Below are 27,769 nucleotides of genomic sequence, written 5' to 3'. Positions count from 1 at the left end.
CTGCAATTTCACCTAAATTGCACTGTTAATTATTGTTTTTAAATATTTGCAAAAATTAAGTAAGCTCTACAACTCCACTAAAGTTACTGCATTCGTGATGCAAGTAACATTGAGGAAGCCGTGAAAAAATCAACAAGATTCCAGACTCATCATAGACTGGGGGAAAAAAAAGACAGACGTATATCACGGCCTGCTGGAGTATATTAAACACAGAAAACATTTTAAAGCAACAATATTGAAGATAGATATTTTTGTTTTGCAAATTTGCCGTCATTGAACAGAAACCATGATGGAGATTTCATTGCGACTAATTAGAAATTCCTCTTTCAGGTATGTAATAAACGATATTCGCACAAAATAATGTACGATACACGAGCGGTATGTTTTCTTTCAATTGTCGGAAATTAAAAAAGCTCAACTACGTTTCGCTTTTTCAAACTTTTCCTCGAACATGAAAACTTCAACATACCGCTCTTGTAACCCATATTACTATTGTGTTCGCCCTTCGATATTACCGTGCGAGAATTGATTCAGAGACTAAGATTTCTCGGAATAAATATAATTTCTCTCACATTTACATACAAAAATCAAAGATCATTATTCAAAGACGTCCTGCGAGATTTTTTCTCTGGGTAAAAAGTCTGAGAATGTGTTTCACTAATATCTGAATTGTATCCATTTTCTACTAAAATGGCAGAACCATCGATTATCAGATGGAAAAAAAAACGGCTGATGAATTTTAAAATTAAATATTATACAGGGTGTGTTTTAATTAAAGCGACAAACTTTAGAATCGGGTAGAGAACTTATTTTGAGACATTAGTGTATAGGAATCCACGGTATGTAACGTTTCGTTTCAGCGCAATAGGGTATCACGCAGATTGCTGCATTGGAGTTAAATCGCTCGCTTGAACTCGGTCGAGTGTCGTAATCTCGAGTGAGATACGATCGGTCGTGATACGCTCGTAATAAATATAATCACAGTACAAGGTCATCTCACCGACATGTCTTATCTTGTATGGAAGGCGACAGATAAGATACACATATGTTTTGCTCACACGGTAAAAATAAGGCTTTATTTTCTGCGTTTATGACAAACGTTTAATGGAACAGTCAATGGAACGTACCAAAACAGGAACATGAAGTTATAAATAAAATAGTATGAAAAACTTCGATATACAGTTAGTATTGCTAATTAATTATTCAATATTTGATTTACCACATATATAATATGATAGGTCCATACATAGTGTTCCGCCTATATACTGCGACAATGTAGAAACGTTTTACAAAATATTATTGATATAGCAGTAGATTAATAACAATATTAGTACAGAGATAACGTCACAAAAATATAATAAAACGAATAATCATGGTGCACAACTGTTACAGACGCAAAGATTGATACACTAAATTAGAGATTATTATTATTATTATTATTATCATTATCATTATCATTATCATTATTATTATTATTATTATTATTATTATTATTATTATTACTAGAAAACTTGATACAGTTCTTGCATTATCGTGATTGTGTTCTCCGTTTATAATAATTACATTTACATCCAATAACATCTATCAGATGTGGCAAAAACAAAATCACTCCTGTGTGGGGGAGAAAAAAACATTTACCTACAACATTTATATTACATTTTAAAGCAAGTTTTGTAGTTGTGCTATGGAGAGGTTAGTTAAACACTGCAAAGTTTTGAAATGATAAACATCTATGATGTTACTACACAGTTCATCACTGTAACAAGAACGAATGTCTAACGCTCAGCTTATACCGTTCGAGGATTTATCGCTCGTGACAATTTTACCCATCATATATGTGCGCTACCTATCGGATTATGCTATGAATTACTTGGCGCTCGAGCGAAAACGTCCGATGCAGATCTCTGGTATCACGTAATTTGATCGAGTGAGCGGGCACAGGTAAAGATAATGAGTCATTCGAAAATAGGTCACCTCTGATAACGTAGTCTACTATCAATGGTAGCAAATGTACTGTGGTAGGGATCTCGTGAGTTTGGGAATAGTTTAAATAAATAAATAAATAAAAATAAATTAATTAATACATTAATTAATGAGTGAACGAATGAATAAATAAATAAAAATAAATAATAAATAAATTTATTTATTTAACTAGCTAGCGAGTACAAATTACAATTATAAAACAAAAAAGTTTCTAACCACTACCGTAAGAGCCAGACGGTGTGGTCTTAGCCAGTAATATAACATAAAATTTACAAGGACAGTTTACTAAATACAGTAAGTAACTTAATTCAAGCTAGTAAATAACACACAAGAACAAAAAAAAGGTAGACAAAATAAATGAATAAATAAATAAATATTTCTGCGAGATGAATTTGATTATTTAACAAGGGACTACTCAACTTGTGTCTTAATTGAGGGAAAAAATCCCTGAAAAGAAAAAGGTTATGAATCTAGGCGCGATTCGAACTGAAGCCCCAGGGGGTGGCTTGATCTAATCTTAAGTAGATGGCATTTTGTTTGCCTAGTTTCTATGATTTTTCTATCGAAGGTAAGGGCGTACGAGACGAGTCATCATACGCGTTTGGCGAACACTAGTCAGCCCGAGTCCAAGATATGTGTAAGAGTTCACAACCTCGAAGCGTTCCTTGCCACAGTTGAAAACAGCTGTGGTTCTTGGCATTCCTTCTGCGTGCAACAGTCTCCTCCTCTAAACTGCAGCATTCAAGGGGTTTTCTTTATTGAATATATTTATATGACTTCATTTCTCCGGGAAGTATATAAAAATGCAAAATAATAATTTTACTTATTTCATTTTTATATTAATTTACATGTATGGATATTTCTTGTACTTACTTCCTGGCAATGGAATGCGGCTTTTTTATCTATTCTGTAGCTGATGAGCGGCTTCCATAATAAATATAATCCCTTTACGTCATAAGATTTAAGCACCGTCAGTTATTAAGAAAAAAACAGACAATAATAGGCTTGTCAAATTTTCGTAAGCATAAAATCTGATATTATTTACCATGATTTATATCCTCTTTTGATATCGATGTACAAAACATTGCGGTGTAAGGAAGGATATATCCAGGGTACCGTCGTACCTCAGTCGGTAGCGCGTTTGTCTGCTGATTGGAATCTCCGCTCAGCTATGGATTCGAATCCGGCATCGGCTCGCCAAAGTGTATATCTCTATCATCAATTTTATCGACGCTAAATAAACTCGCAATCGATACACAGTCTTTAAATAACCTATTACTTACTTACTTACTTGCTTTTAAGGAACCCGGAGGTTCATTGCCGCCCTCACATAAGCCCGCCATTGGTCCCTATCCTGAGCAAGATTAATCCAGTCTCTACCATCATATCCCATCTCCGTCAAATCCATTTTAATATTATCTTCCCATCTACGTCTCGGCCACCCAAAAGGTCTTTTTTCCTTCTGCCTCCAAACTAACACTCTATATGCATTTGTGGAATCGCCCATACGTGCTACATGCCCTGCCCATCTCAAACGTCTGGACTTAATGTTCCTAATTATGTCAGGTGAAGTATACAATGCGCGCAGCTATGCGTTGTGTAACTTTCTCCATTCTCCTGTAACTTCATCCCTCTTAGCCCCAAATATTTTCCTAAAAACCTTATTCTCAAACACCCTTAATCTCTGTTCCTCTCTCAAAGTGAGAGTCCAAGTTTCACAGCCATACAGAACAACCGGTAATATAACTGTTTTATTAATTCTAACTTTCAGATTTTTTGACAGAAGACTAGATGACAAAAGCTTCTCAACCGAATAATAACAGGCATTTCCCATATTTATTCTGCGTTTAATTTCCTCCCGAGTATCATTTATATTTGTTACTGTTGCTCCAAGATATTTGAATTTTTCCACCTCTTCGAAGGATAAATCTCCAATTTTTATAGTTCCATTTCGTACAATATTCTGGTCACGACACATAATCATATACTTCGTCTTTTTGGGACGTACTTCCAACCCTTACGCTTTACTTGCTTCAAGTAGAATTTCCGCGTTTTCCCTAATCGTTTGTGGATTTTCTCCTAACATATTCACGTCATCCGCATAGACAAGTAGCTGATTTTTTTTTCCATTCCGAGGCTTATTATTAGGTTTCGTAACAAGCTGTTTTTTACTGTGATGAGTTGTTAGCCCTTGGCCAACCCCCAAGCTGGAGGACCACCCCATATCTGCTGTCCACGACTGCTTATTCAATATATTCGCAGCTACAGTACCCTCCATATCTTGAGGCCTTCTCCTCTATCCGCAATCTGAGGACGCGCCATGCCGTGGTGATAGGGACTTAAATAACCTATTAAAGAATAAAATATATATTGTATATGGCCAATTGAATGTTAAACTATACAATTTTCGAAGACTGTTATTTCCGTTTATTTTTCAAAATACTCGTAATATACAGGATAAACCGTAAGTAATTTCATTAATTTCAGGGGTTATTCTTTGAAACATTTTAAACAAAAAAAGTTTAATGCAACATTGCTCGTTTTTGTTTCCTTTTCGAAATAAAAAGTGTTTTACATGAAACATTTCTTAGCGTGTTTTGGGATAGTCATTGACTGAATTCCCAATATACTCAATCAATTTCAGACAGCAGTTTACTATGGTAATAAATAGGCTTCGTATTCCAGCTACCTAAAGACTGAAGTTAAAGACACATTGGGTATATAGTACAACGAACACAGGTAATGCAACGGATAAGGATATAAACAAACACGTTTCGCTGCGTGTTCGCGGAGTACAGTCAACTCCCGACATTCTGAAGCTATACTATACACATGCTTGAGCCATGATGTTCATTTTCGTCGTGATCTTTGCAGTGAATAATAACGTGCATTTGTATGTTAGGGAACTTGAACATTTATGTGGATGTCACTTCAAACGGTTTTATATTGCAAGAAATTCTTTCAATAGCACATGACGTTATTGGTACATGATGTAGTACAAGATATTCTATTGTCTGATATTTTTTTGTGTTTCAATAGGCTATTGCATATGTCGCTAATCACTGAAAATCTATTAATTTTCTAGGTACTTTTCTAGAAATTTCCTAAAATATAGATTATTTAATTTATTAATTGGGACGTTAACACTGAACATCAAGGTAGGCTACACAACTCCATGGTAAACTTCGAGTTAATATCTTCATAATTTTCAGATTTTGATGGTACTGATTCTTTTGGATTACATCCAACACATTTTCTGTGTCTTTTGGTATTGCAGTGTATTTCAGTGTACTGTTCTTGTCACTTTTACTCAATTTATATGTAATGTTATCCATATTGACAGTGGAAATATTAGTTCAATAATATCCTCAACTATGCCCTGCAATATTATTTCAGTTTATAGGTAGCTGGAATACGGAGCATAATAATAAATGTCCTTTAAATGTGCAGGAATTTGATCCGAATAAATATAAATGAATTTCGTAATGTTACATTTTTTTCTGTCATTTGTTGCTTATATTACGCAGTGTCGTGCATTAAGGTGCCATGTTCGGTCCAAGTTTGTCGAGTATGGCGAATTTCGACATTCGCCGATGTTAGCTCTATAGGAGGAAGCCTGTCAAGTTTGTTCCACTGTGTTATAAAAATATTCGTTGTCCTCAAGTCATATTTTAACCGCCTAAGAATTTCAGAACACATCTTGCGAATACTAATTTTATAAGAAATAAGATGAAATGTTTAATGTCTCTCTCATGCTGCAGGGCACTAGTTTATACAAAAGAACTGTGCTGCTAAAACCGAAACTGACTATGGAACGCTTTCTTGAATTCAAGGGGTTAGGTACAGCCTACAGCAATAAAATTTTTTGAAATATTCAACATTTTGTTCCTCCATTACTGTATCTTGTACAATAATGCAAAATTTGTATGTGTAAAACACTGTCCTTCTTCTACATGAAAAATATATTTTTATGATTAAAATAAAATATTTGTATATACAGTATATATATATATATATTTTTTTTTTTTCAAAATTCATAATGATGCAGTGATGAAGCGTTTCCCTCATAACTTTCAAACTTGTTAACTTCATGTTCTCTCGCTTTTATTTCATTGCTGAAACATATGTTTACAATATCATGATCTTTCAATTACGATAATATTTTTTATTTTGTGTTAGAAGAAAATACTGATATTTGACCATTTTTTAAGCGAATTTATTTTTATCAGACAATCTATAAAAAGTTAGAGAAGTGAACTTGCATCACATTGTAGATATGACATGCATAAATACTTACTTACTGGCTTTTAAGGAAGCCGGAGGTTCATTGGCGCCCTCACATAAGCCCGCCATTGGTCCCTATCCTGAGCAAGATGAATCCAGTCTCTACCATCATATCCCACCTCCCTCAAATCCATTTTTATATTATCTTCCCATCTACGTCTCGGCCTCCCCAAAGGTCTTTTCCCCTCTGGCCTCCCAACTAACATTCTATATGCATTTCTGGATTCTCCCATACGGGCTACATGCCCTGCCCATCTCAAGCGTCTGGATATAATGTTCCTAATTATGTCAGGTGAAGGATACAATGCGTGCAGCTCTGCGTTGTGTAACTTTCTCCATTCTCCTGTAACTTCATCCCTCTTAGCCCCAAATATTTTCCTAAGACCCTTATTCTCAAAAACATGACATGACATGCATAAATACACACAAACAATTTCATCATATAACGTTTTTTTTTTTTTTTAATTTTATTGGGTTATTTTACGACGCTGTATCTGCATCTAGGTTATTTAGCGTCTGAATGAAATGAAGGTGATAATGCCGGTGAAATGAATCCGGGGTCCAACAGCGAAAGTTACCCAGCATTTGCTCATATTGGGTTGAGGGAAAACTCCGGAAAAAACCTCAACCAGGTTACTTGCCCCGACCACCCGGGCCACCTGGTTTCGCGGCCAGACGCGCTGACCGTTACTCCACAGGTGTGGACTCATATAATGTTGGATAGTTTTGAGTTATGTAGAAAAAGCTTCATCACTGTACAGTGAAATGAATTTTGAAAAAAAATAAATGTAAGTAATGTTATTTTAAATAGTAAAAAAAAAAAATTCCATACAGCAGAAGGACAGTGTTTTACACTAGGCTACCAATTTTACTTCTGTGAGCTGCACCTAATCCCTTGAAGATAGTGACGGTGAAAGTATTGTTCTTCATCATTATCATCATCATCTACAAACAGGGATTTTTTTTTTCCTATTGCCCACTTCTTCTCTTTTCAAAATTGATCTCGCTATCTCCTCTTGTGTATTCCAAGTGACCGTCCTTTCGACTCATACTGTGAAACAGTTTTTGTGATACGTGTTTCTGGCATTCGTCCTACATGATGTCTCCATTTAGTCTGGTATATTTTTATTGTTTCAATTAAAGTTTCTATTCTTGATTTCTTTCTTACATCATCATTTCTCTTGTGTAGCTTGTAACATACTTGCGAGAGGCTGGTAACGTCTCCAGAGAACATGTAACGTAGCGAGATTCTCCAAATATATCACTAGTTCTATTAAGAAAAATAAGGTAGCATGTCACGTAAATGTGGTCGTTCACAGAGTAGTTTAATTGTTCATAAATTTCATCGTAATCAGAATGTGTCCTTTCCCATGTTGTATTTCGTGATATGACCTTCCATAAATGAAGGATCCATAAGAAAGTTACCGAAATAAAAACTGGTTTCATAAACGATTACGTAAACCGCAGTGAAAATTAAAATTTAAGTTCGACCTTGTGATACCGTTATAAATGTAACATGATTTAAAAGATTCGGTTCGAGTTATAAACAATACGTTTGGGAAAGTGTTGTGCAGTTACGTCGAGTTCGACCTTTCTGGAACTTTTAAAGGTGTGTCAACCCCATTTACGGATCTCAGCTTCGTTGATCACGACGTTGGGGTCAAATGGTACATTGAACCAAGTCTACATCTATATTAGATTTTCTACATAAACTTACTTGTAATTTTATAGCTCTTAATAATGGACTCTCAAAATATCAGACAATACATTAGTCTCACATCCCTATTTCAATTATAAAGGAAAATATGTCCTAAACTTGTCCTAAAGAAGTTTCTTAATATGTCATTACACTGACATTAATAATAATAATAATAATAATAATAATAATAATAATAATAATCCGTGGCGCTACAGCCCACGAAGGGCCAAGACCAACCAGCCGGCTGCTGCTCACGTCCACATGCCGAAGCAGAGGTGGACGATCATCCAACCAGAATACAGGTATCATGTGGTTAGCCCCCAGCAGTTATAGCTGGCTTGCGTAACCGGATTTCGCTACCTATCGCAACTCCCCAAATGCATCACGATGCTGAGTGGGCACCGGTCCCATACGCTGGCCAAATTTCATGAGAAAATATCTTCCCCCATGAGGACTCGAACCAGCGCCCATTCCGTAACGCCAGTCCGAGACAGGATGCCTTAGACCACGACGCCACGGCGCGCGATACACTGGCACTAAACAAGTAATTATTTTTAGATAAACTTAATAATATAAATATAAGGGCGAAAATTTAAAATTCACCTGAAATAATTAGGAACATTAAAACCAGACGTTTAAGATGAGAAGGGCATGTAGCATGTATGGGTGAATCCAGAAATGCATATAGAGTGTTAATTGAGAGGCCAGAGGGAAAAGGACAGAGGGCGAGACGTGGATGGGAGGATAATATTAAAACGGATTTGAGGAAGGATGGATATGATGGTAGGGACTGAATTAATCTTTCTCAGGATAGGGACCAATGGCGGGCTTATGTGAGGGCGGCAATGAACCTCCGGATTCTCTAAAAGCCGTAAGTGTTTATAATGCGGATTCACGCATGGACGATTTTTTAAATAAAACACAAACGCATCCTTAATCGTTTCATTCAATGCGTCCTCTACAGAGGACAGCAACTTCAATGCCGTTTCATGGACAGTTATTGACAGGTCCTTTCAGCCATCTTGTCCTCTCAAGTAGACAGTTCATATCTGTAGGAATCTGGGCATCGTGCTGTAAAAACGAGACTGTGGGCAATTTACAAAAATATAAAATGAGTCAAGAACAAACAATTAGACTTTTCCAGACAAAAGTCATAATTCGTGACTGAAAGGGTTAACATTATATATAGATTTTTTAATAGTTGTATGTCTAATTAATCCATTTTAACCCTTAAAAATCCGCATACAAATCCCATCTATATTTAGAACACTATATGTCGGAAAATGTTTCGTTTAAAATGCTGTGACCTTGACTCTCTTTTAAGAATTAAAGCTTTGTGTAGAGATATAAATAGCCAGCTTTGTTCCGTTAGGTTTTAATACAATAGGCACTGTTTTCTGCTTGTGAGAAACGCTTCGAAAGTTCGGGCGAGCATAACAGTGACAAAATGAATTATCACGATTTACTTTTGATACCCTTATTCTCAAGTGTAAGCCTAATTAATTATCCTGCTTATGTGCAAATTTATCCCGAAAGTGTGCTAGGACACTGAAGACGATTTGATGGAGCAATGTCTGCTAGATATCAGGTTCTCTTGAATTTATAAAATTTTCCATTTTTTCTAATACTCATAAGTATTTAAAACTTGAAAATTACTTGCATGTGGATGATTTTAAAAATATCTAGACAAATATCACACAATAAAATAAATATTAAGTTCAAAACAGCGATTTATTAATGATTGGAAAAGCAGTATTTCCCGCGAGTACTAAACTAATAACATTAGGAAGAACAGTGAGATTTTCTATGGGCTAATATAAGTTTTCGTTTTTCATGTGTTTTCTTCCTTTTGTACGAGGATACTCCATTAAAAATTACAACTCTTTTCCTAATCAATTTTCCTTCAATCAAATTTTGAGATTTGTCTACTGTGTAAAGAACTAGCAAAATCTAAATTTTGAATTTCCAAATGCTTTTGGCTATTAATTTTTATATTTTTTTGCTATACTTTTTAGAAATATCTTCAAACCAAAGTTTTTAGTAGATCATCTCAATTTTTTATCTTAATTTTTTATTCCATTCACAAGATACAGAGAAACAATTCTATGCATTCATTTTATGAAATAACTCATTTATTCAATGTCAATTGATATTTTAAAAATGTTATTTTTCCTATAATTCATGAAAAAGTATTTTTATTTTATTGCGTTATTTTACGACGCTGTATCAACATCTAGGTTATTTAGCGTCCGAATGATATGAAGGTGATAATGCCGGTGAAATGAGTCCGGGGTCCAACACCGAAAGTTACCCGGCATTTGCTCGTATTGGGTTGAGGAAAACATCCGGAAAAAACCTCAACCAGATAACTTGCCCCGACCGGGATTCGAACCCGGGCTACTTGGTTTCGCGGTCAGACGCGCTGACCGTTACTCCACAGGTGTGGACATGAAAAAGTATATATTAATAAAATAAACTAGCAGCATTTCTCACAAAATAAATGTATAGAAACTTGGAGTTACCTCATAAATACTGGCAGTAAAAATTTCATCCAGATTGAGATTGGTATAAAAATGTTGGCGTTGAATCAAGAAAAATAAACTTACGGAAAAATGGATTTGAAAGTAAAATTAATATTTATGTAAATTAAAATTCTCCTCCGCTACATTCATCTAGTAACTTCAGGGAGCCAACTTCAGTTACTAAATTTGTGATAAAAAAATTTGGAAAGAAGAATTCTTTGATGAAAAAATATTTATGCTCGACCATGCCTAAATGTAGTAATTATACACCTGGTAGCAGCCCTTTAATGGACCTTATTAAAGTTCACCTATTCATTAAAGTTCAGGTGTTCCACCAATCAGAAAACACCATTGTAGCAATATGAAAGCGCAAGTATCGATTATTCTCGGATATGCAATCGAAAGACAACTAGCGAAACGTCACGGAGGCTGAAAATCCAATACTGTCGCAGAAGGTTATGTTCTGTTAAAATAATAATTAGCGTTAATTGTAAATAATAATCAAATAAATTCAATTTGTCATCTCGTTTTTCAATGTCTAAATCAATTTCAAGGTTATATCAAGATTAATGTTTATTTTACTCTCTAGATTATATCAAGATCAATGACATTTGTTTCTAGGAAAAAATCAATACTTTCGCGTCTGCGCACATCTCACAATTTACAAGATATTGCACAAGGTCAGTTCCGCTTCCCCAGCCATAAGAATAACATGAATACTTATGAATAATTTCAAGTTAGAAATATGGTCGAGCATACAAAGTCGTATGAAACTTGCCTATAATGGCAATTAAGACGCTCGTATGAAAATTATGAATCGAGCTTGTGCTCGTTTCATAAACAAACATACTCGCGTCTTAATTACTACCATTATAGGCTCGTTGCATAATGTACTATTTTGATAGCCCTTTAAATGTCGCGCTTCCTTACAGTCATAATTTTAAAGAAAAGTTAAACACATTTGTAATCAGAATTGAACTAAATTCATTTAGGGTATGAAAATAGGCCTATACATTCTAAAGAAGTGAAATAGCCAATAAAAATTTTTTTTGTAAAATCTTCATAATTTTCAGTGAAGTCTCCCCTTAGGTTGATTTTATTTTCCGACTCCGTGGTATGGAACCACAAACCACAGTATGGGAAAGACTGCCACTAGAATATATCAAATTATATTGTATTGCATTATGCTACACAGATACATACAAACACATGAGCACCTATCCTTAGACTCGAATACAGTATGTATTTTATTGGTATCCCGCTTATTCCTTTTACCATAGATTTCTTGGAAGCAAGCTACTCCAAGTAAAAGTAACAAACTAACACTTCATGTGTTGTGGTGGGGACGTAAACAAACCTATGTTAGCTGGAGTAACACGGTATTCCAATTTTAGATCTCCGGCAAGTCTGTCGACTGGAATAAGGCAAAGAGCTAGGAGGGATACACGTTTCTAAAGCGTTTTAGATGTCTTCTGTCTAATAATAACCACTACAGAACCGTCTGTGTTCAAGATTTGACATCACAAAGAGAATCTCTGTCAACTGCTTATCTTTTATGTCATCTCCCAGACCAGCTCTAAATATACCGTACCTGCACAGAGCTCGTCTCCTCGACCCATCCAAACAAAGAGGTTTTATGATACAAATTTCAATTTGCTTGTAGGTTTAGCAGGGTGTAGTATAGACAATGGCTCATACACAGTTATAAAGTCAGTATGAAGCCACGGTTGTCAGTTTGAATCCCGTCGACAGCATGTAACGTGTTATGTTGTCTCAGGAGGAAGCCAATGTTACTAACATTTTTCAACTAAAAATGCATTAAAAAGAAGTAATCATAAAATAACAACTAGAATACATTTTCCCATAATTATCATACATGTAACATCAAATATGATAAAAAAAAATTAACTATACAAGATTATTCAAAAGTAAGTTACATTTTGACGTCGCCATAATCTTTTTAAGAATTAAGATATGCACAAAACAAGAACACACTTATACTCATAAAGATATGGGGTTTACTGTATTTAGTTCAAATGTTGAATATGACCGCCATTTTGTTCTTCAACAAGCAACAATCTTTCTTCTACGTTGTGAATAGCATTTACTAATAGATCTGGTGGAATATCTTCAATTTGTTGCGAAATTGCATAGTTTAGTTCGTAGGTTAAAAAAATCTGTCTTTTAAATAACTCCACAGCCAAATATTTTCTGGAATGATATCAGGCGAGGGTGCTGGCCAGTTGTTATGTAAACTATGTTTTGTTCTGAATTTTCGTATGCCGTTTGTGAAACTCCATTTACGTTCATAATACTGAACAAGACTAATTCGATCTTGTAAAGTCAAAATCATTGCAAACACAGTCAATGATAGTAATTTAAAAATTCAGTAAGAAGTAAATTTACTTTTGACACATTATGAACAAAACTTGTTACCATGTTAACCAAACAAATGAGTGTGATAAATAAACAAATCCCGTTGTTCGAAACATACAAATATGTTGTCATTTTGTGTATACGTTAATTTAAAAAAATGTTATAGCTATTCAAAATATAACATACTTTCGAATGACCCTATATTTTCTCAGTTCATCTAAAAATCACAAAATTGAGTAAAGGACATCTACTGACAGTCATTTACAACACGTTGGTGTAATGTCGACAAATCTTTTTCTTTTGTTAAGTTTATTTATACACTCTTTAACATCTGTGGTCCTATCGCGTGTTTAGGATCTGTGGGTATACCAGTGTTAAGTTCTTGTTTTCTATTGTGTGTTGTAGATGTTGTGTTCGTGTAACTGATTTTAGATTTTAATGTTTATGATATTGATGATTTAATCTGTTAAAAAACTTCAATGATAGTGATTCAAAAATTCAGTAAGAAGTAAATTTACTTTTGACACATTATGAACAAAACTTGTTACCATGTTAACCAAACAAATGAGTGTGATAAATAAACAAATCCCTTTGTTCGAAACCTACAAACGTGTTGTCATTTTGTGTATAAGTTAATTAAAAAAAAATATTATAGCTATTCAAAATGTAACTTACTTTTGAATAACCCTATATTTTCTCAGTTCATCTAAAAATCACAAAATTGAGTAAAGGACATCTACTGACAGTCATTGACAACCCGTTGATGTAATGTCGGCAAATCTTTTTCTTTTGTTAAGTTCATTTATACACGCTTTAACATATGAGGTCCTATCGCGTGTTTAGGATCTGTGGGTATACCAGTGTTAAGTTCCTGTTTTCTGTTGTGTGTTGTAGATGTCTTGTTCATGTAACTGATTTTAGATTTTGATTAATGTTTATGATATTGGTGATTTAATCTGTTTAAAAGGTTTGTTCTTTTCTGAAATCGCAAGTTGCTATGGCGTCTCTGATCCCATTCTTGTATACCCCAACTTGTATTTTGCTCCATCTACCAATTCCTCTCCTTTCTTAGGGCAGGGATAATTTACAGTCTTCACCATATGATCAAATATTTGGAATCTTTCTCTCCAGTTCACATTAGAACAGTGCCGGTAGCTTTCATTTCATTTTTAACTTAATTAACATTCTTTTCAAAACATGATGTCCTTCCCTTCTGGTCGGCCTGGGTAGAGTATCAGTATAGTACTGGCCTTCTGTGGTCAAGGTTTCGGGTTCGATCCCGGCCTAGGTCAATGGCATTTAAGTGTTTTTAGATGCGACAGGCTCATGTCAGTAAATTTACTGGCATCTGAAAGAACTCCTGCGGAACAAAATTCCGGCACACCGGCGACACTGATGTAACATCTGCGAGCGTCCTTAAATAAACCATAATTAAAAAAACTGTTTTGCCCTTCTGAAAGGTAATCCGTTTCAATTTTGGGTAATTAATTTTTAATTTCTTGGTTTAATTTCCCAATTTCAGATCCATAACAAATCAATATTACCGGTTCTTCTGTATGGTTGTGAAACTTGGACTCTCACTCTGAGAGAGGAACATAGGTTAAGGGTATTTGAGAATAAGGTGCTTAGGAAAATATTTGGGGCTAAGAAGGATGAAGTTACAGGAGAATGGAGAAAGTTACACAACACAGAACTGCATGCATTGTATTCTTCACCTGACATAATTAGGAACTTAAAATCCAGACGTTTGAGATGGGCAGGGCATGTAGCACGTATGGGCGAATTCAGAAATGCATATAGAGTGTTAGTTGGGAGACCGGAGGGAAAAAGACCTTCAGGGAGGCCGAGACGTAGATGGGAGGATAATATTAAAATGGATTTGAGGGAGGTGGGGTATGATGATAGAGACTGGATTAATCTTGCACAGGATAGGGACCGATGGCGGGCTTATGTGAGGGCGGCAATGAACCTTCGGGTTCCTTAAAAGCCATTTGTAAGTAAGTAACAAATCACTCTCTATACAGGTTTCGCAATTTTTTCTTGATATTGGTTAAAATATTTTTATCCCAGTTATTTTGGCAATTACTGTCCATCATAAAAGTGTATGACTGTTTCTCGAACATACTGTATGTAACTCAAAATCACTAACACAATCATCATCAAGGAAATGGTGTGGCCTGAATTGCAATATGTAATAAGTAATTTTATTTCTATATACTTACTATATTACTTGTGTTATTTGTTTCTAATATTTTGCTTTTCATTTTACAGGATGAGCTTCCTCCAGAACAGATCCAGCGTAAGTATAATACAATATTCAATTTATTTTAAGTAATTTTTTGTTCAGATAAGTATTGTTGAAACAAAATTTCTTATTAAATATATCGGTCCTAGTTATCAGTAGGTCAGCGGTGACCAAAACTCGAGCTGCAGTGATTACATGCGACAGACAGCCTATAAAGTAAAGAGACGGAGGAAAGGTACTTGGCATGAAAACTACAACCAGTGGTGGTTCCTGTACTAACATCTTGATCAATCCCGCGGATAAAAATCTCAAGCTTTGCTGTATCAGTAATGTCACTGCTGTCATCAAGAGCCAGTGTACTTACGATTTTTCTTTCTACTTTTTTAACCTTCCTCTTGAATATAATCAGGAATTTTCTAAATTCTTTTCTCGATACTTGGTCGAAAAATTCATAATTTTTCAAAATTAAAAATTTCCTATGTACAAGTTATTTAAGCTACTATAATCATTACTCTTTTGAGAAATTCTGTTGTATTTAAAGGCTTTAGAGCACGAGAAATTCCAAACCCCATTAGGTAGCTGACTTTCTTAAATTTATCTCATCTTTCTTTTCCTGGCTATGATTTAAGACATGTCAATTCCTGGCGTTTAACAGTTCGTTGGCACATCGTAAATAGACTATAATATGGACCTGATGATGCTAACATAGCGAAAATGTTTGTTAAAAAAAATATGTAATACATTAAGGTGCAATGAAAAAGCATTCACCTACTGACAACTAAGGCTAAGATTTAATAAGAATTTTTATATTCAAATATGCTAACAATTCAGAAAAAATAAACATGATTCAGTGTCTCACAACGTAGGTATCCATTAAATTAATTTCGTGTTCCTTTTATCTGAGCAACGCGTGCTTTCCACCTATTCGTTCATCCACTTGGCTCCCATCGCAAATATCAATGAAGGTTTATGTTTCAGTCAATGACTTATCATTTATAATATTTAAGAAATAAATCCTTCTATATTATATATTTTATGATTTGTATAAAGGCTTTCGTCATATTTGCAACATTATCAGATATATACAATTTCTAATATATTTATCTCAGTTATCAGTAGAGCAGATATTAATCAATATTAAGGTAAATGCTGAAATTGAGTTAAAAGTAAAAGATTATAACATTATAAACATTTTGAAATATTACGAGCTTTCACTTACAATAAGCATTTCTTTGTTGTGTATTTATGATTACTTATGTAAAGTTATAGTTGTTATATTATTTTCTTGATATGTTTCAGTGCTGAAGAAGGCTTTCGATGCCTTCGATCGTGAGAAGAATGGATGCATCTCCACAGAGATGGTGGGCACCATCCTGGAGATGTTGGGCCACCGTCTGGACGACGACATGCTGCAGGAGATCATCTCAGAGGTCGACGCCGACGGTACGCGTCTCTACCTCTACTACAACTACTTCTGTGTCTACCTCAAAAATTCAAAGAACATAACAGCCGTGCAATCTTTCATCATACCCAGATAGGTCGGCCTTATTGGCTTTGAGGTTAACAACTTTTGTCAGGTTTACTACGCTGCCATCTAGTAGTTACATAAGAAGTCACGTCATAATTCCCATTTAAATTGTATTAGCGACTGTACTGTCATCTCTTGTTCGTTTACGGTGGACGGGTGGCGATCCTGGCGGTCGTTCTCTTCAAAGTGCTGCCGATTTTAACATAGCGATGATTTATCTGTTACATATATGATCTAGGCTTCCATCTGTACATCCACTCTTCTATCATTTTCCCACTCAATAATCAATCCATTTATCTTATCAATCTACTTATAAATTCACTTATCTAACCATCTGTGTATCCACCTTCCCATAGGCCTACACAGATTTATCCAACTATCGATCTAATAATGTGCTACTATAGTCGCGACGCTGTTATTCCCGGCGTGACTCCTCCTCCTTGCTTACGTCTTAGGAAGTGAAGGCTCTATAAAGTCTAGATAGGTAGTATCGTTCGCCATTTTTGTTCTTTCGTTGCCGAGCTACCATACGAGGAATCTATTTTCCACACCGTTAAACATTATCATGTCGTTGCTCCTATGATAATAAATCAAACGCACTGTAATTCAGCAAATAATTGAGCGGCAAAAAAGTCTTCGTATGCTTTCTGCGAACGCCAACGAAAGAGCCAAAATGGCGGGCAATTATATTAAGTATTTATCGAGCCTTAACAAATGAATAACGTCTTCATCAGCGAATCACAAGATGCACACGTTTAAATGTAGCCGACCTGCAACGCGATTGGCTGCCGGAAATTAGAGCAACGGGACTATAATTACATAAATAATGCCATCCACCCACCTACTTCACTCATACGTATCCACTTACATCCATCTCTTGAATTTTTTTCAACTTATCCATCCATCCATCCATCCATCCATCCTTCCGTGTCCCTTATCCACCCATCCATCCGTCCGTCTGTCTTTATCAGTCCATATTTATCTATCTATCCATCTGACCATTCCGTCCATCCATCCATCCACCTATCTGTCGATCCTATCTGTATTCACCCATCTATCTCTCTAGCTTATCAATTCACCCATCCATTCGTCCATCTTTATCTAAATCGACGGAGTAGTGTAGTAACATAATACAAATAATGATATTCAACATGTGTACTTTTAAATTAAAAGTCAGAACTCAGAGTTACGATTCGTTTGGAAAATACAGCCAACTTTTGGCGTAGTGATCCAACGGAAATGACATAATTAGGTCATGTTTTCATTCAGTTCAAGGAATGCCACTTCAAATTCTAAATTATTTAACAATGACAAAACTACGCAGTAAGTGAATCAACATTAAACCAGTGCATGATTATCGCAAAAATTAGCACACATCAAGTCAAAACCGCCATTTCATTATTCTAGTGTATTTCTCATTGAAATAAATTATTACTAACACAGTGCCGCCACAACAACTGTTCGCAAATTACCTACAATGTAAATATTGTTACATAAAAGGAAATCTTACTTTTACAAAAGGGAAACATCAACAGACATCAATTTAACAAACAATCTCGGCAGTATAATCAACGAGACAAAGAAATCCTGTGCAATCAGACGAAACACACAATTCATATAACAACATGTTTACAGCAGCAAACACGTTTTGTAATGAAAGCAATTGGAATATTCCTGTATCATTCCCGCCATATGTTGAAAGATGAGTAATAGGAATTTCACGGAAGTACTAGACACAAGCTCCAGTCGTGTTTCAACATACACTTTCTTCCATTTGTTAGTCAATGTTACGTATCACTTCGTTCAAATCATATGTAACAGTATTACTTCCGTGTGACAAAACTTTCAACATAAGCGCCAGACGAGATGTTTCCGTGCCATTAATATTACAATGGTTTATGAAGGCATCTAAGGTTCAACAGCTATAATTTCTCATCGTAAGGCGCTAACTTACTGTAGCTCTTTCGTAAATCAGTACCGTCTAATGTCTTCATCAATAGTAAAGCTGTTGTTAACGTGTTTTCTTTTAAATTCAACGTACATGGGTTTGATTTCAGTCGAAAAATGAATTTATATAGGGTCGTCCATTATAATGTTGCACTCACACCGCAATCTCAGAGGCTTTTTCTGTCATACACTTCATAAAATTAACGCAAATCGGCCTCCGTATCTATGGTATTAACTTTGATCTATGAAATACGTTTAGCGGAAGAATTGTTTATACATAAAACTGAATACAGCTTTATCTTGCCTCTGTCACAAGAGATGTTCAAAGTGTCCTTCTACTTCAATACATATTTCTGCAGTGCTCGGGAAAAGTGACATAAGTCAGTTTCCACAAACCTTTTTTGATAATTTATTGACAACTTACACTGGTTTATGTCGATTCGATTTTTTTCTGTATGAATTATTGTAATGGGAGGAATACTTATGTATTTTTTTCCAAGCGAGCAGATGTTCCGTAAGTTGTCAATAAATTATCAAAAGAGGTTTGTGGAAACTGACTTGTGTCACTTTTCCCGAGCACTGCAGATTTGATATCTCGGAAGATTTTTCTGAATTACTCGACCAATCTCTTCTTGCGAGGTATTCGGAATGACTTCTGGGATAATTTATTCCTCTTTTAGCGTAAGATAAAACTACAAAAACTGTCTGCAATATGCTATTCACCATTTTCAAATAATTAAAAAAAAAACAATAGGTTACACTATATTACGCACGAATAAGTAACTTATTTAGTCCAGACCGATTATTTAGTCCTGACAGCTCGGCGACGCAAAAGAGGGGAATCAATAGGAATAGTGGGGAGAGTTCCGGAGTAGAGATAAGGACGAGTGGTCGGTAAAGGAATGCAGTGCAGCTTAACTGTACTAGAAACACAATGCTATACCGCATGCGTGACATCTGATCGCTCTGACTGCAGGCAACATACTAACCTGAACACCCCTTGGCGTAACTTACTGGACTCTCCTGACCCAGGCGCAGATTGCTGGCGACTGTCAGGACTAAATAATCATACTGTACCTATGGAATGGAATTTACGGAGTGGGGCACTATGGCCCAGCACTGCGACCTGTTTAGATCTATTGCTCTAACCCTCTAGTGACGCTAACCCTCTATTATCCTCCCATCTACGTTTCGGTCTTCCCAAAGGTCTTTTTCCCTTCGGCCTTTCAACTAACACTTTATATGCATTTATGGATTCGCTAATACGTGCAATATTTCACCTGAAAAAATACATTTTAATACTTATAATGCTTATGATCCTTTATTGTTCTGCAGGTTCCGGCGAGCTGGAGTTTGAGGAATTCGTAACTCTGGCTGCCAGGTTCCTGGTTGAAGAGGATGCTGAAGCCATGCAGCAGGAGCTTAAAGAGGCCTTCCGGTTGTACGACAAGGAGGGTGTGTACGAGTACATCATATCAGTTTAGCCGAAACGCTGAACATTATTTTAACCAATGTTCCACTTTATTTCCTTTCATAAGGCGACGATTATTGTTGCTAAACTTGTCAACTCAATCGTTCAAATACTTTCTTAATCGTAATAGGATAAGATACTGAAGTTTACATGAAGATTCAATTGAATCTATCAAAATACAAAAACCAATTAAAGGAAATCACGGGATTACTGCTTTCTTCTTTGTTATTTCTTTCTTTATATACATATTCCCGCTGTTTAATTAATTTCATGTTTATTTCGTTCTACTAATTTATTCATATATAATTCTTTCTTTTCTTCTTTCTATCTCTCGTCTTATTTTCATTATCGTTTCCGTATCTAATTCAACTATTTCATCTCTCTCCTTCTCTTCCTTTCTTTCTTATTTTCTATTTTTCTTTCTTTCTCTCTTATTTGTTTCTTCCTCTTTTTTCTTTCTCTTTCTTTCTATCTTTCTTTTCACGCTCCAATAACTCGTTATTTCATTTCCTTTGCGTTTCTTTATTTATTTTTCTTCCTTAGTCTTGTTTCCTTCCTTCCTTCCTTCCTTTCTCTTCTATTCTATATTTTTATTTATGCTCGACCATGCCGAAATGTAGCAATTATACACCTGGTAGCAGTCCTTTAATGCATGTCATTAAAGTACACCTACTCATTAAAGTACAGGTGTTTTCAGCCAATGACAACTCAGCTTACAGGTGTTCAGCCAATAACGAGTCAGCTTTGTACCGTTATAAAACCGCAAGTATCGATTATTCTCGGATATGCAATCGAAAGAGAATTAGCGAAAAGTCACGGAGGCTGGAAATCCAATACTGTCGCAGAAGGTTATGTTCTGTTACTATAATAATTAGCGTTAATTGTAAATAATATTCAAATAAATTCAATTTGTCATCTCGGTTTTCAATGTCGAATTCAATAATCAAGGTTATACCAAGTTTAACGGGATTACACAAGGTCAATGACATTATTGTTCCTCGGAAAAAATCAATACTTTCGCGTCTGCGCACATCTCACAATTCACGACCTAGAACAAGGTCACTTCCGATCTTGTCAGATACAAATAAAATGTATACATCTGAATAATTTCAAGTTAGAAATATGATCGAGCATAAAAAGTCGTATGAAACTCGCCTATAATGGTAATTAAGAAGCTCGTATGAAAATTATAATACTCGCTTGCGCTCGTTTCATAAACATCCATACTCGCTTCTTGATTACTATCATTATAGGCTCGTTGCATAATGTACTATTACCTATTTACATATCCATTTATATAAATATTTTTATTCTGCTCTCATATATTCTATTCCCTGCACACTTCATTAAATACCCTAATTAATTTCTGTTATAAGTTGAAAGATCTTTACAAATAAATGAAATAAAAGAATATTATACTGAGGGTAGTTACATAAATAATGAATCCGAGATCAGTTAATAAGATTAATCTTCAGTTAAGCCGAATTAGATTTCTGGTTGTATAAATACTAATGTAAGATCATTTTGTCTTCATCTAAAATGAAATCTCACTGGCAATATGTTTAATATCAAGGAAGCTGAACTTACTTTAGGAGAAGCTAAATAATTTTGTGTCAGAATAAAGAACAATAAATTCTGTTCCTGCAAGAACAATAGCAAATTAAATTTATTTTAATAGTAGTCCATTATATATAATAGAAAGATCTGTATTAATATTTCACTCATAATTAGGTGGATAATTCTATAATGCGTTGTTGTGTATGTTCAGCTACATGTTATGTATGGCTATTATTTCCATATTTGACTTTTATTTTTCCTTCTTTCACAACACTTCATAAATTTCTACTCTTTTGAAACTACATTCGTGGAAATATAATCTGCAATACTTTGGTTCAACTGTTTTCCTATTGTTTTATGTAGTACAATTTGTTTCCGTAACTGATTTATATTTTGGAATAATTTTAGCCAACCTCTATCATTATTTCTTTTTAAATTCATTGTTTGCATTCTATTTTCCTATATTCTTGTATATTTACTTTCTTGGTTACATGTGTTACCACGGAAATTAATGAATATCGAATAATGAATTAAAAATAAAACCCTATAACAAACTTTTCCTTCATATTGCACCCTAATTTTATCGGTATTAAGCCAAGTTCAGATAATTTCAGTTTAATGTTACATTACACAAATATAAACAGAATTCAGTTAATTCCCCGATCTTGGAAATAAAGTAACATCCAGTTAGCAATGATTATGTAATAATGCCTAAGAAATATTTAAATTACATTTTGTAAGCTCGCTTCAACTTTTCGCCACTTCTTTACAATTTTTTTTATTGTTCTCCAGGTAACGGCTATATCACCACCACCGTCCTGCGAGAGATCCTGAAGGAGCTGGACGACAAACTGACCGCAGAAGACTTGGACGCCATGATTGATGAAATTGACTCCGACGGTTCTGGAACCGTTGACTTTGATGGTAAAAATAATTTTGTAAAACACCTTCCCAAGTCTACAATTAATTTCTTTCTTAGGTTAACTGTCCTGAAATATAACGTTAATGCTTATGATATTTATTTAGGTAAGTATAATTTTCTAAGTTGTTCACAAAAGGCATGTAGATACTACATATACCACGATAGAATTATTGACGCAAATTTCTCTCAGGCTTCTAAATACGTAGAGTTTGTCACTTCCAAAACGTTCCACTAATTAAACCAAAAGAAAAGTTCAATAACTATCTACGTACTGCAGTAACTGACATAGCCTATTCTTTTGTATTTTCCATACCTTCTTTATCAAATTAAGAGAAACAAATTTCGTCATATGCATAAGGAATTAATCGATAAGAGTCATATTTTAGGGGGAAAGGAACTGGCCACCCTACTCCACTATCTCCTGGCCTAGTTGCCTCATGAGTAATGCCTTGCTGGTGTCAGTTATGGAGTCCGGACCTGTCTTCGGACAGTTTGGAATATTCTGTAGGCGCAGCTCCATTTTCTTTGCTATTTTCTGAATTACTCCACGATGAAAAATTTATCGTATTCACCAGTTAAATGGCTACGGGAAACTGCTAAATCAAGAAACTCCGAAAGGTCCTAAGGTGAACGTTTGACAGAGCAAAATCCATTCAAGTACTTGAAATTTTCGCTGACGAATGCGATATTTTTGTGTTTTCAAGCAAGAGAAACTTTATAGACAAAATTAGATCTAATTACGTTCTTGATTTTAACATATAGTACAATTAATTTGGTGAGAAACAGGATTCTCTTTTCTTTCCTGTTGATCTGTTCTTCCATCCATCCATCCATCCATCCATCCATCTCTTGTGTACTGTGTACAATATGCATACAATTGCTGCGAAAGTGTTGTTGGAATGCTGGTGTAAGCAGTTCCAGTCTCCACTAAGAGATGTCGACACTTATGAGTTCTTGATGCTCAATTTCTGTAAAGAATGCAAGTCTCGTTTCCAATAGATAAAATTATTGTGTTCCGTAGCTAGTGCCCCTTTTGACGCCTCCTCAGTTGGCGCATAGGGAAATGCTCACCAGAAATTGAAGGTCCTGTGAAAATAAAATACCCACGGTGGATCAAAACTAGCGGAGGAAAGGGGTCTCATTAGCCATAATATGTTGGACATTGTGCCACGGTCACACATCTGTTGGTCACTAAAGAGAAACTAAGAAGTAGAGCTTAAGGGGAGAGGATGGTATTTTTTTTAACTTTTTTCCTATTTGGTGTAAAATATTATTTTTTTGTATGTAGAGAGCTCATAGCTGTGGCAACTCAACCAAATAAAAATATTTTGAAAAAAAAAATATTTGGGGGCCTAAATTTAAAAAAAAAATATACCCAATGCAGGATTGTACTAAAACCGATATATCTAAACCGTTTTTAAAGATAGATTCAAACAGTTTTTTGCAATGTATTTCCAAAAGCATGTTCTACAAACTGTCTGTAACATAATTTTGATATTAGTCCCTACGTTTGTAAAATAAACAATTAAAATTTAATAACAAATTTTCTGATTGTCTTTCTTGCAAACAAACAGACGTATTTTTTAAATGAAATCAATTAACAAACGTCTGTTACATATAAATGTTTCCTAATAGTCTAAAGAATGTGTGTTCTAAATTTCATGTATGTATCTTTAATAGTTCAGAAATTCTATCCATTTTTGTCTGGAAATGTAGCAAAAAAAAATGAAGTTACTGGAAACCGATAAAAGCGGGCGTGTGATTTAAAAATCCATAGCGCAGGAAGTTTAAAAATGACGGCTCAACATCAGATAAGGGCAAAAATACCCACAAAATGTTATGCAATGCATTCCACACATATCAAAGGGTATTTTAAAGAAAAAAAATTTTTGAAAATTTAATTTACCGGAAACAACAATAAAAGTAGGCGAGTGATTTAAAAATCCATAACGCAGGAAGTTTAAAAATGGCGACTCAACATCCGATAAGGGCACAAATGCCCACAAAATGTTATGCTGTGCATTCCACACATATCACAGTGTATTTTAAAGATTGTTTTTAATTTACTCATTTTTCACCAAAAAATACCATCCTCTCCCCTTAAACTCAGAGGATTCAATCCGGCATCGGAATTGGAATATTGGAATCCGGTGTGGCTTAGTGGATAGAGCGTCAGCACGTAGAGGTGAAAAGTCGGGTTCGGATCCCGGTGCCGGAGAGAATTTTTCTCCGCTCCACCGATCCTTCATCTGAGTACCAAACGTTTAACGTTACTTTACAAGAACATTTCCAATGTAAATTTTTTGTGATTGGTCAGTTCTGTAGTCCCATTTTCCACCTATAGAATGCGCTATAAACAATAAAATAGCTTAAAAATGGATATTTCTTGTTTTCGTCCAACATCATCTATTATTGCCGTAATGTAAATAATTACAATTTTGAAGGGCAAACTTTCAAAACGTGGCATGTCCATTTTCAGAAAATACATTTAAGATGCCAAAAACTTACTCTCTACAATGGACAAAATATTTTCTGTAGTGAAATATTAAAAATTATTTTTCCCTACAGATTCATATAAAATTTCAACATAGAACAAAAATTCGTTTGTTACAGAGACACATATTTGCAGCATTTCCTGAAAATGGACATGTTCGATTTTGAAAGTTTGCTCCTAATTTCTTCTCGTGCATTGTCACACTAAATAGTGAAATATTTGAAATATCTTTATATATCGTTACACTATCTTCCCAAAGAATAAATAATTTTTCTCAGAAATTATTAATACTCAAAATACATACAATTAAACAATGAGAAACAAGTAGTAATATCAATTGAAACGGTTATTTCGAAAACATTACATGTAACATTTTTGAGATGTTACTTTTTCAACCAGAATGCTCTTTATAAATGAATGTTGTTTTATTTAACGACACTCGCAACTGCAGAGGTTACATCAGCGTCGCCGGATGTGCCGGAATTTTGTCCCGCAGGAGTTCTTTTACATGCCAGTAAATCACTGACATAAGCCTGTCGCATTTAAGCACACTTCAAGGCCATCGACCTGGCCCGGGATCGAACCCGCAACCTTGGGCATAGAAGCCCAGCGCTATATCAACTCGCCAACCAGGTCGACAGAATGCTCTTTATTCCTTCCTATCTTAACATATTATTGTTTTTAAAAATCATAAAATAAATCACATATTTTATCAATAGAAATGAATAAGAAACTGACTTTTAGTTTGATTAATGTCATAAATGCTATTGAAGTAGTTTCGGAGAATTCTACATGTTATTCTGTGTGTTCTTTTAATAATAATAATAATAATAATAATAATAATAATAATAATAATAATAATAATAATAATAATAATTTATTTAATCTGACAGGATTAAGGCCATAAGGCCTTCTCTTCCATCCTACCAGATAGCACATATAAATACAAAAAAGAAATACAAACACTGATGAAAATGATACAACTTAAGTTAAAGCCCTATAGAGGGTCAACAGAGTCAAAAGTACATTATAGTGCTCTCATCGAGCTAATACAACGAAAAGAAAGAAAACGGAGATAGCAATGATGTTATTGATAACTGACAATAATAATAATAATAATAATAATAATAATAATAATAATAATAATAGTAATAATAATAATAATATTAATAATAATAATAGTAGCAATAATAATAATAATAATAATAATAATAATAATAATAATAATAATAATAATAATAATAATAAATACATTACATATTAATTTTCAATTTTACAACAGCATAGTTACAATATTTACTATATGTCATGAAGGTGAAGTTGCGCAACCTGACATGTGTTCAACAAACAATTCCACGAACTAGAATGTGATTTTTTAATTTAAATTTGAATTTTGATATTGTCCGACAGTCTCTGACGTGGTCAGGGAGAGAATGTTACGTTTTCCCAAATAACCGTTTAATTGCACGGGAAGGAAAACACGTAAAACTTCTGGTGCATCAGCCAGTTTTCTCTACATTGGCTGTAAATAAATGATATCGGGGAAATTTTAGAAATTTAACATCCAGGCATCTGCCACATGAAGATGGCCTCCGTATTCTTTGTACATAAGTTGCAGTAACCAAGGTGACTGAAACGGGAAAACTGTTCTATTATACCTCCTTTCAACTATAACTTTTATATTTCAAACACTTTAGCAAATTGTTTGAATTAATTTTCTGATTACTGTTTTTGTTTCTTTACAGAATTCATGGAGGTCATGACCGGAGAATAAATAAGAAGAAATTTAGCTCAATTTCCCTTCCACTCACTGGCCTACCTCATTTTCAACTGAGTATTAGGCAACGAATAAATTATTATCAACTATATAAAGTTAATACCATCTCTTCAACATAAGTATTACGTTGGTATCTCTTAAGAATCATGTTATTATCAACATAAATGTTTCATTGTGTCGTTCATTTTATATTTATAAATACATTACATTCAATTAGCCTGTAACATTTTTAAGCTCTAGAGATACAAAGACATTGTACATATACGTAAATGTAACACCAGTATTATGCACATGAAATAAAAGACCTAATATTTTAAAATTGTTTATATTTATTTATTAGACAGTTAGACAAAAAAACTGAGCGCAATAAATTTTATAAATATTGTTCGCTGTACAGCATGAAGTCTCACCTTTATATCTTTTTTGGACACGACGTTACTATGGCATCTGACACAGTATTTTGAATTTCTGGTATCGTAATAAGTGTTTCTATCCTACGCTATGACTTAACAGGTAGACCTAGTGGATCATTCACAAATGAGTAAAATTACGAAATCGTAATATGAAAACAATAGCAACAAAAATAATGTTTATGCAAATAACAAACATAATATAATAGCATTGTTGTAAAAAAGTTGTAGCCTAAAATCGTTTGAATATACATGTTTTCATATTGAAGCATAACGTTTTTAATGTTGAAATTCAATTTATATTTACAAACGACATTCTATAGTGAATGTGCTATGAAAATGTTTTGACACCTTCGGCAGAAATATAAAGATAAGTTTTCGGAAATGCGATATCAGAAACAATATCATTATTCTGGCCGGTGCGGTAACACAAATATAAAAACATATGTTCAGAGAGGGGAACTTTCTTTCCTCTGTTGGAAATGAACAGAGTAATGCAGAAATTGGGGAAACAAATTCAGAAGGGGGAATTTCCCCCGACTTCCTCTCCTTCA

At 34.5% G+C, this 27,769-nt stretch overlaps 1 protein-coding gene across 1 annotated transcript in view; it reads left to right on the top strand.

Annotated features, from left to right (window-relative positions):
• The window catches only part of LOC138694982 (troponin C, isoallergen Bla g 6.0101-like), a 77,870-nt gene extending 50,746 nt beyond the window's left edge, over nt 1-27,124 (top strand). Inside the window, exons 6-8 of the mRNA XM_069819220.1 lie at nt 19,920-20,039; nt 22,405-22,536; nt 26,774-27,124. Of these exons, the coding sequence (XP_069675321.1) occupies nt 19,920-20,039; nt 22,405-22,536; nt 26,774-26,802 (281 nt within the window). The 3' untranslated portion in view covers nt 26,803-27,124. The remainder of the gene's footprint in view (nt 1-19,919; nt 20,040-22,404; nt 22,537-26,773) is intronic.
• Nucleotides 27,125-27,769: the final 645 nt, after the last annotated feature.

This window comes from Periplaneta americana, chromosome 1, assembly GCF_040183065.1.
Source record: "Periplaneta americana isolate PAMFEO1 chromosome 1, P.americana_PAMFEO1_priV1, whole genome shotgun sequence".
Classification (NCBI taxonomy): Eukaryota; Metazoa; Arthropoda; class Insecta; order Blattodea; family Blattidae; genus Periplaneta; species Periplaneta americana.
Note: the sequence above shows the minus strand (reverse complement) of the source record. Positions and strands in the feature narration are given on the sequence as shown.